Here is a 12,109-nt window from a genome sequence, read left to right as displayed (position 1 = left end):
ATTAATACTTGTGTTACCGTCTTTCAAGATAAGCAAACACCACAAGTTTAAGGAAAAATTAAGTTATTCATAATTGGAAATTTATAAATATAAATTTTGAAGAGGCAGCAGATAATACCATTGCCATTGTTGGCAGTGAAAAACACAAGCAATAATACGAACAAACTATATCAGAAGCAACATAATACCTCTAATGACTTTAGCAAATCTTGATTATTCAGACTTAGAAAAGTCATCAGTTTCAATATTTTTCTGTATTTAGGAAGGAACTTAACAGTGCATTCAGTTTCACTGCTGCAGCTTGGAGTTTATAAAAAAGCATTACATCTGCAAGATGAGACGCCTTGCTCTCAAAAGTCCCAAAGACTTAAGCCAAGCAGATTGGCAGATGTCAGGTGAGGAATTCTGGGGAGAACTTCAAAGGACTAGGAAATTGATAACAATATATATCGTTACGTTAGATATTTTGGACATTTATTACTTAACCCTGTACTGAGCATAGGCAAATCATGAACTGCATTGCAAGTGAAATACAAAGCACTGACAGGAGGCCAGGGAACAGTGTAAATATAGCTGCTACCAGCTCTGCTGAGCCTGGAGGTTATGGCAGGTTCTATAAGGACAGTTTTCCCAATTTCTGTTGTCATTGTCTGTACTGTCAAAATAAAAATTATGCAGTAGTGCTCTGCAGTTATTTCATTGCTCAACATCGGAATTTTGGCAACTAAACTATGTTCTGGAGATTCTGAGGAACACAGGGCAGCACCTAAAACCGACAATCATTGTATGATAAAATCGGTTTTGGCACATGAAATCCCTACATTGGTTTAGAATGTGACGGATAATGAGAAAGGTATTTCTAGAAGGGGTCCTGTCAGGCAGCTTCCAGTGTATTTCTTGCAGGTGCCAGATGAAGGTACAATGTAGACCAAGAAGACCATCTGACAGTAACAGGTTCCAACACATCCAGGAAATTTAAAGTGATTTTTGTTGCCAGACTCCATGGAAAACTGGGGCAGGCTAGTGAAAACAACTCAAGCGTATGTTATACCTTCATTTCAACACCAGGTAGCCTTGGTATGCCCCAAACATGCCTGCTCCAGAGAGCCAGGCATGTTAGTTCCATGGGCCCCGATTCTAGAACAACTATATTAAAAGCAGAACATGAGAAAGAAACAATTTCAAAACTCCATGACCTGGTAAAGCTAGATTTATAAAGTTGATGCACTATTTCTCTTCCACTTGCATACCAGGTTCTTTAACATGCAGCCCTCCACTTCTTTTCCCAGGCCCTTTGCAGTCTCACTCCATGCAGGGCACTACACTCTCTCTCTCTACTAAACCTAACCCTAACGTCAGGCGGGGCCCAAGCCTGAGCCCACTAACCCCGCTCCTGGCCCTAACAAAAGAGTTGCCCTGGGAGCAGTCTTGGTGCAGCCCCACGTTTCCTTTGGCATGCCCTGTGCACCCTCAGTCCACATGGGGCTCTACCCTTTCTCTCTCTCCTAATCCTAACCCTCGAAGGGGCCTGAACCAGAGCCCAGCAGCCCCATTCCTGGCCCTAACACAAAAGTTGCCCTGGGAGCAATCTTGGTGCAGCCCCACAATTCCTTTGGCATGCCCTTTGCAGCCCCACTCCACATGGGGCTTTACGCTTTCTCTCTCTCCTAACCCTTACCCTAACCCTAACCATAATCATAGGTGGGGCCAAAGACTGAGGCCAGCAGCTGACAAAAGAGTTGGCTTGGGAACAATCTTGGTGCAGCCTTGCATTTTCTTTGGCTTGACAAATATCCACTGTCCATTTCCATGGGTTGTACATTCTTTTGTATCAAGAAGGCTTGTCTTCAGGCCCACAGTATTTTAGATTCCCAAAAGAGAAGTGTTGAGATACAATATATGGTTTCTCTACCTAGAGAAGCAGCAAAAACTTAAACCTCTACACATGCACCAGTTTCTTGAGAGAGAAGAACCACCACCCTCTTGAACAGGATTGAAATCTGCAATGTTTCATATCAAAACTCTCACGGGAAAAAAACTGTCACGTTCACATAAATGTATTCTTCAGCAACTATTGCCCTGACCAACAGGGGATGGGAGAGACCTGGTAACAAAAGAAAATCAAATGAATACAGGCATTACAGGGCCCACACATTGTGCAGAGAATTGATGTAGCTTATTTACTTGGCCTTTGCACTGTGTGAAAGAGACAACTATTTTTAAACAAGAGCTGTCTCAGGAACCAGAACTGCCAATATGGTATTGCTTTGATTTTAAATAGCTGAGCTGGATCTGCTTTGATTTTAAAAAGCTGAGCTGGATCTGAGCTCATGAAGGCCTTTACATCTAGGGCACAGTTACTTGTCAAATTATATAAGCTACCTCCGGATAATTCAAATGTCACTAATTTGGGATGTTCTTAATACAAAAAACATGTCCTACAATGCCTCACATCCTATCAAACAAACAAACAAAAATGTAGAAAACCAAACTGCACTTTTGAATCTCACTACTTTGGTAAGCTTTTAAAAGGGAACACTAAAAAACTGTTAAGATTTGATACATTATGTTTTCTAATAAGCCATTAATAACTTCATAATGTTTTTCTCCTCAAAATGTCCTAGTAAAGTTATACATTTCAAAAAATACAAAGAGCATTTGAAATTAAAACTAATCCTCTACCTTTTTTTAAATTTTCAACTGTGCCAAAATTCTCCTCTATCTGGTATCCCAACCCATTTCCTCAAACAAAATCATTACCTCTGTAACCTTTTGCTTCAATATACTTCCCCCATCTCATACACAGCTGCCCCATCTGCTCCCTTCCCAGAATACTACAAACATTCTCCTCCTGCCCCAACCCTCCCCCTCTTCTTCCATGATATCTTGTTTTTGTTCTTTGCATCCCAAATTCACTCCTTGACTTCAATGAGATTTAGGAGACAGGCCTGAATAGGACCTCCAGAGTTTCCAAGTACAGTAGCTTCCCACTGTAGGCAACTCACCTACTACAGTTCAATTCATACAAAGATTGAGTTTCTTCTTAAAATTTTATCAACTTTATGCCGTCCTCTCATCTTAGAAATCTGTTCTAGAATCTCACTTGTCTAATTCTTGCCATGATTTCTGAGCCTATAGTTTAAAAGTTTCAAACTTTTTGTTCTCCACAAGAATGACTATAATTATAATTTAATTAATAAGTGTATCAAATTAGGTAAGCGCAATAATATCAGATGTGAACAGAAGTTCTGACCCCCAAGCTCGTTTCTGAAAAACAGAATATAGCTAGTGTGAGGTAAGATGATATTTTTAATCATCTAAAGTCTTTTAATTGTGAAAAGTATCAAGGCAGAAAGTTGCATTCAAGTTTACAGAGCTAAATTCTGTTCTCAGTTACACTGATGTGAACCATGTTATTGATTCTGATGGTGTTGCTTCAGATGTTCACCAATGTAACTGAGAGCAAATTATGGGTCACTGTATATAAACAGCTCTGGCTAAAAGTATAACAAAGACTGTATTGTGCTATGCACAGCAGAGCCAATAAATGAATTCAAAAGACACCTAGATGTGTTCCTGGAAAAAAAGGGGAGGGGAGGGGTCTGAGTGGTCTGGTGGGAAAACAGGAAAATGGGATTAAGATAAATTAAAACAGGTCTGGTAGGTTGAGCTGGACAGCCCCTCCTGTTCTTATCATCTCTCTTGCAGTTTTTAGAATATGTATGGTTATAAAATGAATTATTTTGCACTGAAAAAGCCTTACTCATTTCAGAAGTACAATGCCACCACAACACACCAGACACATCATTGTTAAAATGAGCACACAAGAAGTTACAGATTTTTGAAAAAAGCCTAATGCATCTTTTTTAAGTTAGCATCCCATTTGCATCCAGAGTGATGAGTAAATTTTTGTCACGTCCCTATTGTGAGATATCAGCTGAAATCACATTCCAGGGAGCTCCAGAGTATACAGTCCTGATCAAATCTGCAGCTTCATCTAAGGGTATGAAAAAAAATACACTCAAACTTATAATGTCTGCTTTTATATACACACAATTGCTAAAACACGATATTCAGGTCAGTCAGATTAATATTCAGGTTGCTAAAGAGCTCTGGTAGGAAGACAAATAGGAGCGATTTCTAGTACTGACTGAATTCCCCTTACAAACTGATTAAGCAGCTGCCAGTTTGGATAGTATAAATCTATTCACTCTAAGCCACAAGGTGGAGATCTCTGGCAAAGCAGGATCGAAAGGAAGTCTTTTACCCAGCCTAATGTTACTATTAACACTTTGAGCCATTGCATAAAGCCAATTTTTCTGTTTGTTTTTGACGTTTGATAGAAATGTCACTAGTGGAAAAATTAAGTAAAGAGCACTGGTTAGCCACAGAACTGGACACACCTGGCTGCAAACCCACCAAAAGAAACTGACTTCATTAGTACTAGGGACAGCAGAGTAAAATTTATATCTGAAATATGCCTGCACTGGTAGAATTTGCTGAGGCCACAGGCTCTCTGTGTGTTTTTACAGCTGTGTCAAGTTTTAGTTTCTGACTCTTGCCGACAATCAGGAGTGCTGAAGGAGCTCAGGCTAACAGGTCCAAAAACTTTGTAGCTGAGATTCAGATTTCAGTAATTTTAACAACCAGTTTTTGAAATAATACAAAATCCAAGTGCAGTTGGAGCTGATGTAAATTAACAGTTAAAATGCCTTACATTCCATCACTTTCTGCTCCAATGAACCTGCATATTTAAGAGCAGACGGCATATTCTAATAAACCATCAATATTGATTCAGGAATACAATGTCCATTTTCTGTATCAAGTATTTTAATATTCCTAGATATGAAATTAGGTTGAAGAACTGCAGTTCTTCCCATCAACACATTAACCTAATTACATCCAACTAGCAAATTTCACACAGGTGCTCTGTCACTTACACAGCAATACAGGAATGTACCAATTTGAGAGTTCAGTTGTGACCTCTGATACCCTGCAAGAGACAAAAAGCAAGGAATGCAATTTCCTAATCACCTGGGAGCCATACAGATGATAACTCAGCACCTTGGAAGTATTCAGCATTTTCTACTCATTTTCCAAGAAAGGTCAGATTCTGAAATTTGAAATCATCAACAGAGGAACATTAATATCATCTTTTCTGTTTATCTGCTATTGCTATCTCAATGTATTTAACTATCTTCTTTTGAAGGTAGAGTGGATACTGGTTGCAGGATTAAATTGCTTGAAAATAAATAGCTGTTATACATATTCTTCAACCAGCTCACAAGCCCTGTGTCTGAGTATGACAGAGAAGGTAAAGCATTAACTTAACTTCATTTTAAATGAAACATTAAGGATAAATATATCAAGATTAATAAGTTGTACCTCACAGCTAGGGTAGGTGCCCTTTACCTATTTACCACTTAAAACTCTTTGTAACTGCTCAAGCTGAGATGTGAATAAGAAAGAGTTGAGGTAGAGGGCATGCATGCCAGGGGGAGTAAAATAAGTGAGGAGGAGTGAATAAACATGGAAAAAAACAGGAAGTGCCCAGGCAGGAGCATGGATGTAGTGGTATATTGGGTTAGGATTGCTAGCAGAGAGGAAGGTAATTAAAGCAATGATTGTGAGCAAAGAAACAGCTAACCTCTTCAAAGATCAATGCATAAGTTACTTTATTCCAATATACAGCAAAAACTACCAGAAGAGACTGAAAAGCTCATCGCTCTTCACAAACTAACGTCTGAAAGATGAGGAATCATTAAAAGATGAAAAACAATCACTACAAGATTATGAAAGCTCTGTGCCTTTGCAAACACTATGGGGAAGAGAATAGTCCCAGTTTCCATGTTTACAGTCTAGGAGAGTTCATTATGCTTTCTTACACACCCTTAACGCCTGGACTAGTTAGCAGTTACCTCAAGAGTTCACCTTCTCTCACAAGGAGACTCATTAAAATCAATGGGCCTCTGTGCAGTTACACTATATTAAATATACACACAGATGTAACTGTTTGTGGGATCAAGCCCTTAAATGTGTACATGCTTTGTTTAAGCATCAGCTATTGCCACATAAAAGCTATGGCTAAGACTAGGTTACGTTCAAAAACATATCTTCGTAACAAAATAAAATGCATTATAGAAATCACATTATTACAAACTAAGCCTGATAGCCTAGGAAATTTAAATTCAAGGATGAACTGAAAAGGTGTCTAACCCATCAAGGTACAGAATGAAAGGCTTTCAAACAACTTAAGATCTCCTTATAGTTGCATCGTACAGTAACCACACAATTATAACAAGCACGTATTAACATTTGAGGCTCCAGATTGGATAAAAATCACATACAAGGACACTTTTTACACTTCAGAGAATTTCTGACAGCAATAGAATAATTTATTTTCCAGAACTGGAAAACCTGTGCTTTCCCTATAAAGAATTGACTGTAAGCAGGATTATTTAAAAAAAAAAAAAAAAAAAAAAAAAGGTTTACTGAATCATCCCAATACAGTTCTAACTTACACCATGCTTCACTTTTAAGTTCTGCATGCTTGTAAGGGCAGTAAACAGCTTTGCTTCTCTTTACTGTCTGCCACTGCTTCAAGGAAAGCATAGTTTTCCTACAAGAAAAACTACAGGAAAACATCTGAGGCTAGCTGATACAAGGAAAAAAAACACAGTGTCAAAAAGAATAGAGAAATTACTTCAAATTTTTTTCTCTTAAATCCTGTGAGAGTCTCAGTTGCTACAGAAACAGGAAACAACCACTGATGTGACACGGAAGATGCAAGTAAGGACAAAAACACAGAAACTCTTTATCTTGTTCAATCTCTTTCTTTGGTGCACTCTTCATTCTGAGTTTGACTACTTAGTGTTTTTCTATTTCTTTCTTAGCCAAAACTACAGCGAAAAGGAAGTAAAGGCCAAAACCTAAAAATAATGAAGGGCAAAAAACAAAATACTTGAAAAATGCAATTAAATATAGTGATTTTAGAATAGCTAGTTAATAATGTGGAGTGTTTGCTATTTGCCCTTCAAAACACGTTTCTAGAGTGGTGCTCAGTTCCTCTACTCAGTGAGTTGCTCCTGCATAATCTACAGTCCACAAAAGCAGCACAGTTTGAAACCTGCTGCATGAGCACTTACGTCATTTGGTCTCCTATAATGAGAAACCAATGTAAAAGCCTCTAAGAACAAACCATACTATTAAAAATGACCTGTACTACTATTATCTAATTTGTCCAAGCTTACTCATGCTGCCTCACAGCATCTGATGAGGGTAGTAGAGATCCCCATATACGAACTTATGACCTGCCTATTAACATAGCAAGAAATTGTAAGATGCCTAAATTTAGATTTAATCCTAAAGAAGATTAAGAGCATGACCTTAAAAGCAACCTTTAGCACAAGCTAAGGAAGTTCCTTGGAAAAAAAAAAAAAAAAAAAAAAAGAAAAAAGCCATTATGGATGGAATAACTGAAGTCATACCAGAAACAACACTCTAGGACTGCACACAAAACAAAAGATATAATCAGATATAAACCTCTTGAATTACTGATGTGACTTCATACCAAATGCTGACTCACCCGTTAATTCCCCCTTTTGTCGCAAGAAAAGAACTCCATAGCTGCCTCCCCCTTGCCTACGTGGCTGACAATTAAGTCTCAATCATAAGACATTATTGCTGTACGAAAACTGTCACTTGTCTGACTGATCTATTAATTTTAATCATGTACAAACCTCTCTCTAATCACTGCATAATTCTTTACTTTTTCCACAACACAGGCAATCTTTCCAAGCTCTCTTCTCCCACTAGGACTGTCCTGAAGATGGGCATCCTCAACTGCACCATGTCCACTGCCACCACTGTGATACTGGTGTTGTAAAAACCATCACCTACTTCCACTGCTTCTGCAGTGCCTTCTCTGAAGGCTGTCACCAATGCAAGGATGGAGACAGACAGTTGTGACTTTAAGATAAGAAATGACCGTTACAACTAACTAGCGTAACGTTGCTCATGGCACACACCAAAAAGATCAAACCCTTTTCTTCCTTCAGACTCGCAAATTAATTATTCTTAGAGCTACCCTTTCCTTACAATGTCTCTTTTGTGATCAAGACTAGATACATCAAGTAGTCAAAGCGAAAACTTAACTAATGATTAGTTAGAGTCATGTACAAAACTTTGTCCCTTCTCCCTCCTTTTACTCATAGTTCTAGACATATAGAAAACTCAAAGCTCTGCTGGAATTACTTAAGTAATGGTTATACATTTGGCACCAGTCATGTTTCTCCCTACACCAGCTGCGCATTCCCATCCACTAATTCCAACTCTCTTGTAGCAGCATCGCTATTTCTGCAAGGACTAGGTGGAAAACACATTATTTTCAGTCAAATCAATGCATCGGTCCAGATCTTGGTATAGTTTCAGAAAAAAATTTCACTGGCTCAATAAAATAGTCAGTCCAGGTATAAATGGTCAAGAATAAGGGCTACATATACCAGCTTAAGCTAATAAAGAAATGCACACACAGCTACAAATTAATTCTTAGGCTTTCTTCTAAGATATACAAAGTTACAAAAGCATCTGAAGCATCAAAATAATCAAGATAATCAACACCAAAGATGACTTACCCCCATCACCTTACCACGCTGTTCAACATCCTCCCACATACAATGAACTATATAGCGACACATATATTTTCCTGATCGACCCTCCTGCTTCATTCGTACCAGACACATCCTGCAAGAACATAAACACCAGACAAAACCATAGCTTCTAATTTTCCTGTAAATTTAAACAGTAAATTAAAGATTTCAGCTCATTTAAAAGTCCCCTTACAGAATGGGTTTTTGTGATCAGAAAAAAAAAAAATCCCCATACATAGAAAAAAACGCCTTTTTTTCCCCCCTAAACTATCACAAACTTTTCCCCCTAAACTATCACAAACTTGTCTATTCTGTATTCAAGACCTGCACCCGTTGGATTTTAGCCAATCCAGCTAAGGGAGAATGTCAGTGGACTCTATTCTGGCTGATAGTACTGTAATCTAGTTAAACAGTATTCCACATTCTTAAGAACTTATCACCCTCTGGAGCAGGAATGAATGTCTTGTCCTAGGATTCAAACCAGCTTTCATTCACCTTGGTATACTAAAGTGCTAAAAGAGTTTACACCAGCCAAGTTGTGAGAGCTTAAGCAAGTTAATAGACGTCACCCAAATTCACATTAGCATCTCCTAAATTATTTCAGCTACAGGGTCTTCGGATACATGTCCAACCATTTGCCACAATTCCTACCTGCAGTACCTGCTGGAAGAACAAACAAGTTTGTAAGTGCGTTGTGGGATCTTAATGAGAATACCAGGTTGAATTGTTTCACTTTTTTTTTTTTTTTTTTAAAGCATTAAGACACTTAAACTTCACTGCTGTTGTTCAGTATAAAAAAAAAAATCATCAGCAACAACAACTTATTTTGCCTCTTTTGGTCAATGCTGTCTACAGATCTAGTAAAATACAGGCTACTTCTTCACTAAGCTAAGACACCAAGCACATCACCGGTCCCATGTTCTCTACTTCACTAATCAGCCCGGCTCCTACGTCCTGAGTCAGAAGTGCCTCTCCTGTACTGACAGTGTTGTAGACAGCGTGGTGTTCAAACACTCGAGCTGAAAGAAGTCACTGCTTTGCACAGAGGCATGCTACAGCTGGGAAACTTCCCACATAAAAGCTTTCTCTCATAGCTTATGCGAGAGTAAGAGTTCATAGCTGCTGCAGGCCACTTTGAAGCAGTCACATAGTACCAATTGTGAACATACCAGAAGAGTTAAAAGGTAAAAATCGTGCTTATATCTGTTCATTTCTTCAGTGGAAATAAGATCTGCATCCCTGTAGGCACTGAAAGTATTTGGTGCTTTGGGAATGCCAGCTCAACAGGTAGAATCATAAACACTTGAAAACTTTCAACTGAGCTGATTCGTAGAAGGAAAGAAACTAATCTTTTTGATGGATTTCATCTAGCATACTGATTAGTAAAGGAAAGATATTTTTAACCAGCGAAAGAAGCAAAATTTATTCTCAAGGATGATTCACAGAGACAAAATAAACCGAAGGCACCAAGAATAGCATTAGTTCTATATTCTTGTTTCTGAATAGAGCCATATATCCAAGTGCCACACAAGGGCCATTCATCTCAAACACTAAAATTAAGAGAAGAAAAGCCCTTGGACCTTGGATTTCTAACTGAAGGGCTTCTGAAAACAACACTGACCATGCGAGAGGCAGTTCTGGAGTACCTGACCAAGTTTAGGCTTTCTCTGTAGCATATCCCACCTCATTTCTTCCGCTTTCTGCCTGAAGCATGCTGAACGTCCAAGTCTACACCACGCTGCAAAGCCTTGATCACTTTGCAGAAAATCTGACATTTGTTTTAATGTTTGGCAGCAAACTCCAGTGAGAAAGACAGCTGGGCAGAGTGATCAAGACTCTGAAAAATGGTGGGCAGACACTGGTTAAACCTTGCAAATCCAGATGAGAACTAGAAAAAGTCTTGCAAGGAAGGACAAATGGAAATCAGCAACAGCAAAAGAATAGAAGGAAAATGTTGAAGTGCTGGCAGAACGAGTAGCAAGACAGTAGCAGGAAAGGAATCTACCTGCATCTTGTTCACAGAAGATGACAAAAGCTTTCTGCTAAAATAGCGGTCCAGAACTCAGAGCTGTCCAGTTACCAGTCCTTCCACAAACCAAATGCACAACCAGCTTAAAACTTCTGTTTCTGTTTCACCAGTTTTAAAACCTTTGTTCCTCCTGTGTATTTATATAACTGAGCTGTATGAAAAAGTTAATTCGTACATGTCACTGTATCCCAAACTTTTTCTCACTCTTAGCAAGTTGCAGAGAAAAAGACTCAGTTTAGGAGACTAATTTTGGGCTGAGAAAAGAATTTTTATACTTTAGTTGCTGAATACACAAGCTTGGGGGAAAAAAAATTAAGATTGGCTTGGCAAGAAACCCCATGAGCATAAATACTGGTTCCCATCCAGTCTGTCTTCAGTGGGGGTGTACTCCTCTCTCCTCCTGGTACACAGACCAACACTTACAATTGGTCACTGATGAGCAGGAATGGAGCAGTGTTCAGACTAAAACTTGTTACCTTTGAAGCCTAAAAGGCAGCTCTGTGTTTGGATGCAGAGTGCTGTCATAGAGCTGTTCTGCAGCACCACGAGTGAGATCATGGAATTCTGCAGTTTATTTGAAAATTTGGTAGTTTGTTACTACACCTGCCGTCTGAGGTTTAAAAGACACAGACTCTTTAAAGACTACAAACCTTCTAACTAGATCAAGTGTGAAACATTTTATCATTTCACTACAGAACCTGTTCTGTAATTTATTCAAAGACTGACTCATCTTTGTCAAACCACTGAAGTAAAATTATTCCAACCTATCTTTAGAAAGTTGTCTACATGACAACAGTCAGGGTGGATTACTTACACTGCATTTAACTTATGTGAGAAGATTATGTCAGAAGAAAATTATACAAAAGAATGCCTGAAAAGGAAAAGAAGCTCCTATGCCTCCAGTCATGTTAGACAAAACGCAGCAGTTCCCCTCAACAGTCCCTAGCTATAACTGTTGGTGTCAGTATTCCCACTCAGTACCAACAGATTAAATACCGAAAGTGCTAATCGACACTACCCTGTTTGACTCTGCTGTGAAGTGGACTAGTGCTAGCAATCAAGGTGTGATGATGCATTCTGTCTTTAAGGGCAAAGCCCACTCAGAGCTTCCTGCTATTCCCTGGACATGGCCACTCATTCCTGCTTCTTCAATCGTCCCAGTGCAACTGCTTTTAGGGCTATGCCACACTAGGTCAGAGAAATTACTCTGGCTTAACAATAAAAGTATCAACAACAATTGTAGAAGGTTGTTGTTTTATTCTGTTTAATCTAGATCTTTCATGAATGGCCAGGAACTTGGGAACTGGAGGAGGATGCTCCAGAATCGACTTTGCCACCAGCTACATTTTGCAATATACGCTTTTATGAATAATGGTTGCTGAGAATAACAGTAAGGAGCAGAATCCTAAACTCTTCCTAAATAGGTTTGCAT

The 12,109-nt window shown here is 38.8% G+C and overlaps 1 protein-coding gene across 4 annotated transcripts in view; it reads right to left on the bottom strand.

Moving 5' to 3' along the window:
* The window catches only part of UQCC1 (ubiquinol-cytochrome c reductase complex assembly factor 1), a 55,667-nt gene that overhangs the window by 16,869 nt on the left and 26,689 nt on the right, over nt 1-12,109 (bottom strand). For all 4 annotated transcript variants that reach the window (XM_068912709.1, XM_068912710.1, XM_009679271.2 and 1 more), the window contains exon 7: nt 8,634-8,742. In XM_068912709.1, coding sequence (XP_068768810.1) covers nt 8,634-8,742 — 109 coding nt within the window. The remainder of the gene's footprint in view (nt 1-8,633; nt 8,743-12,109) is intronic.

The sequence above is a fragment of the Struthio camelus genome, chromosome 18 (genome assembly GCF_040807025.1).
Source record: "Struthio camelus isolate bStrCam1 chromosome 18, bStrCam1.hap1, whole genome shotgun sequence".
NCBI lineage: Eukaryota > Metazoa > Chordata > Aves > Struthioniformes > Struthionidae > Struthio > Struthio camelus.
Note: the sequence above shows the minus strand (reverse complement) of the source record. Positions and strands in the feature narration are given on the sequence as shown.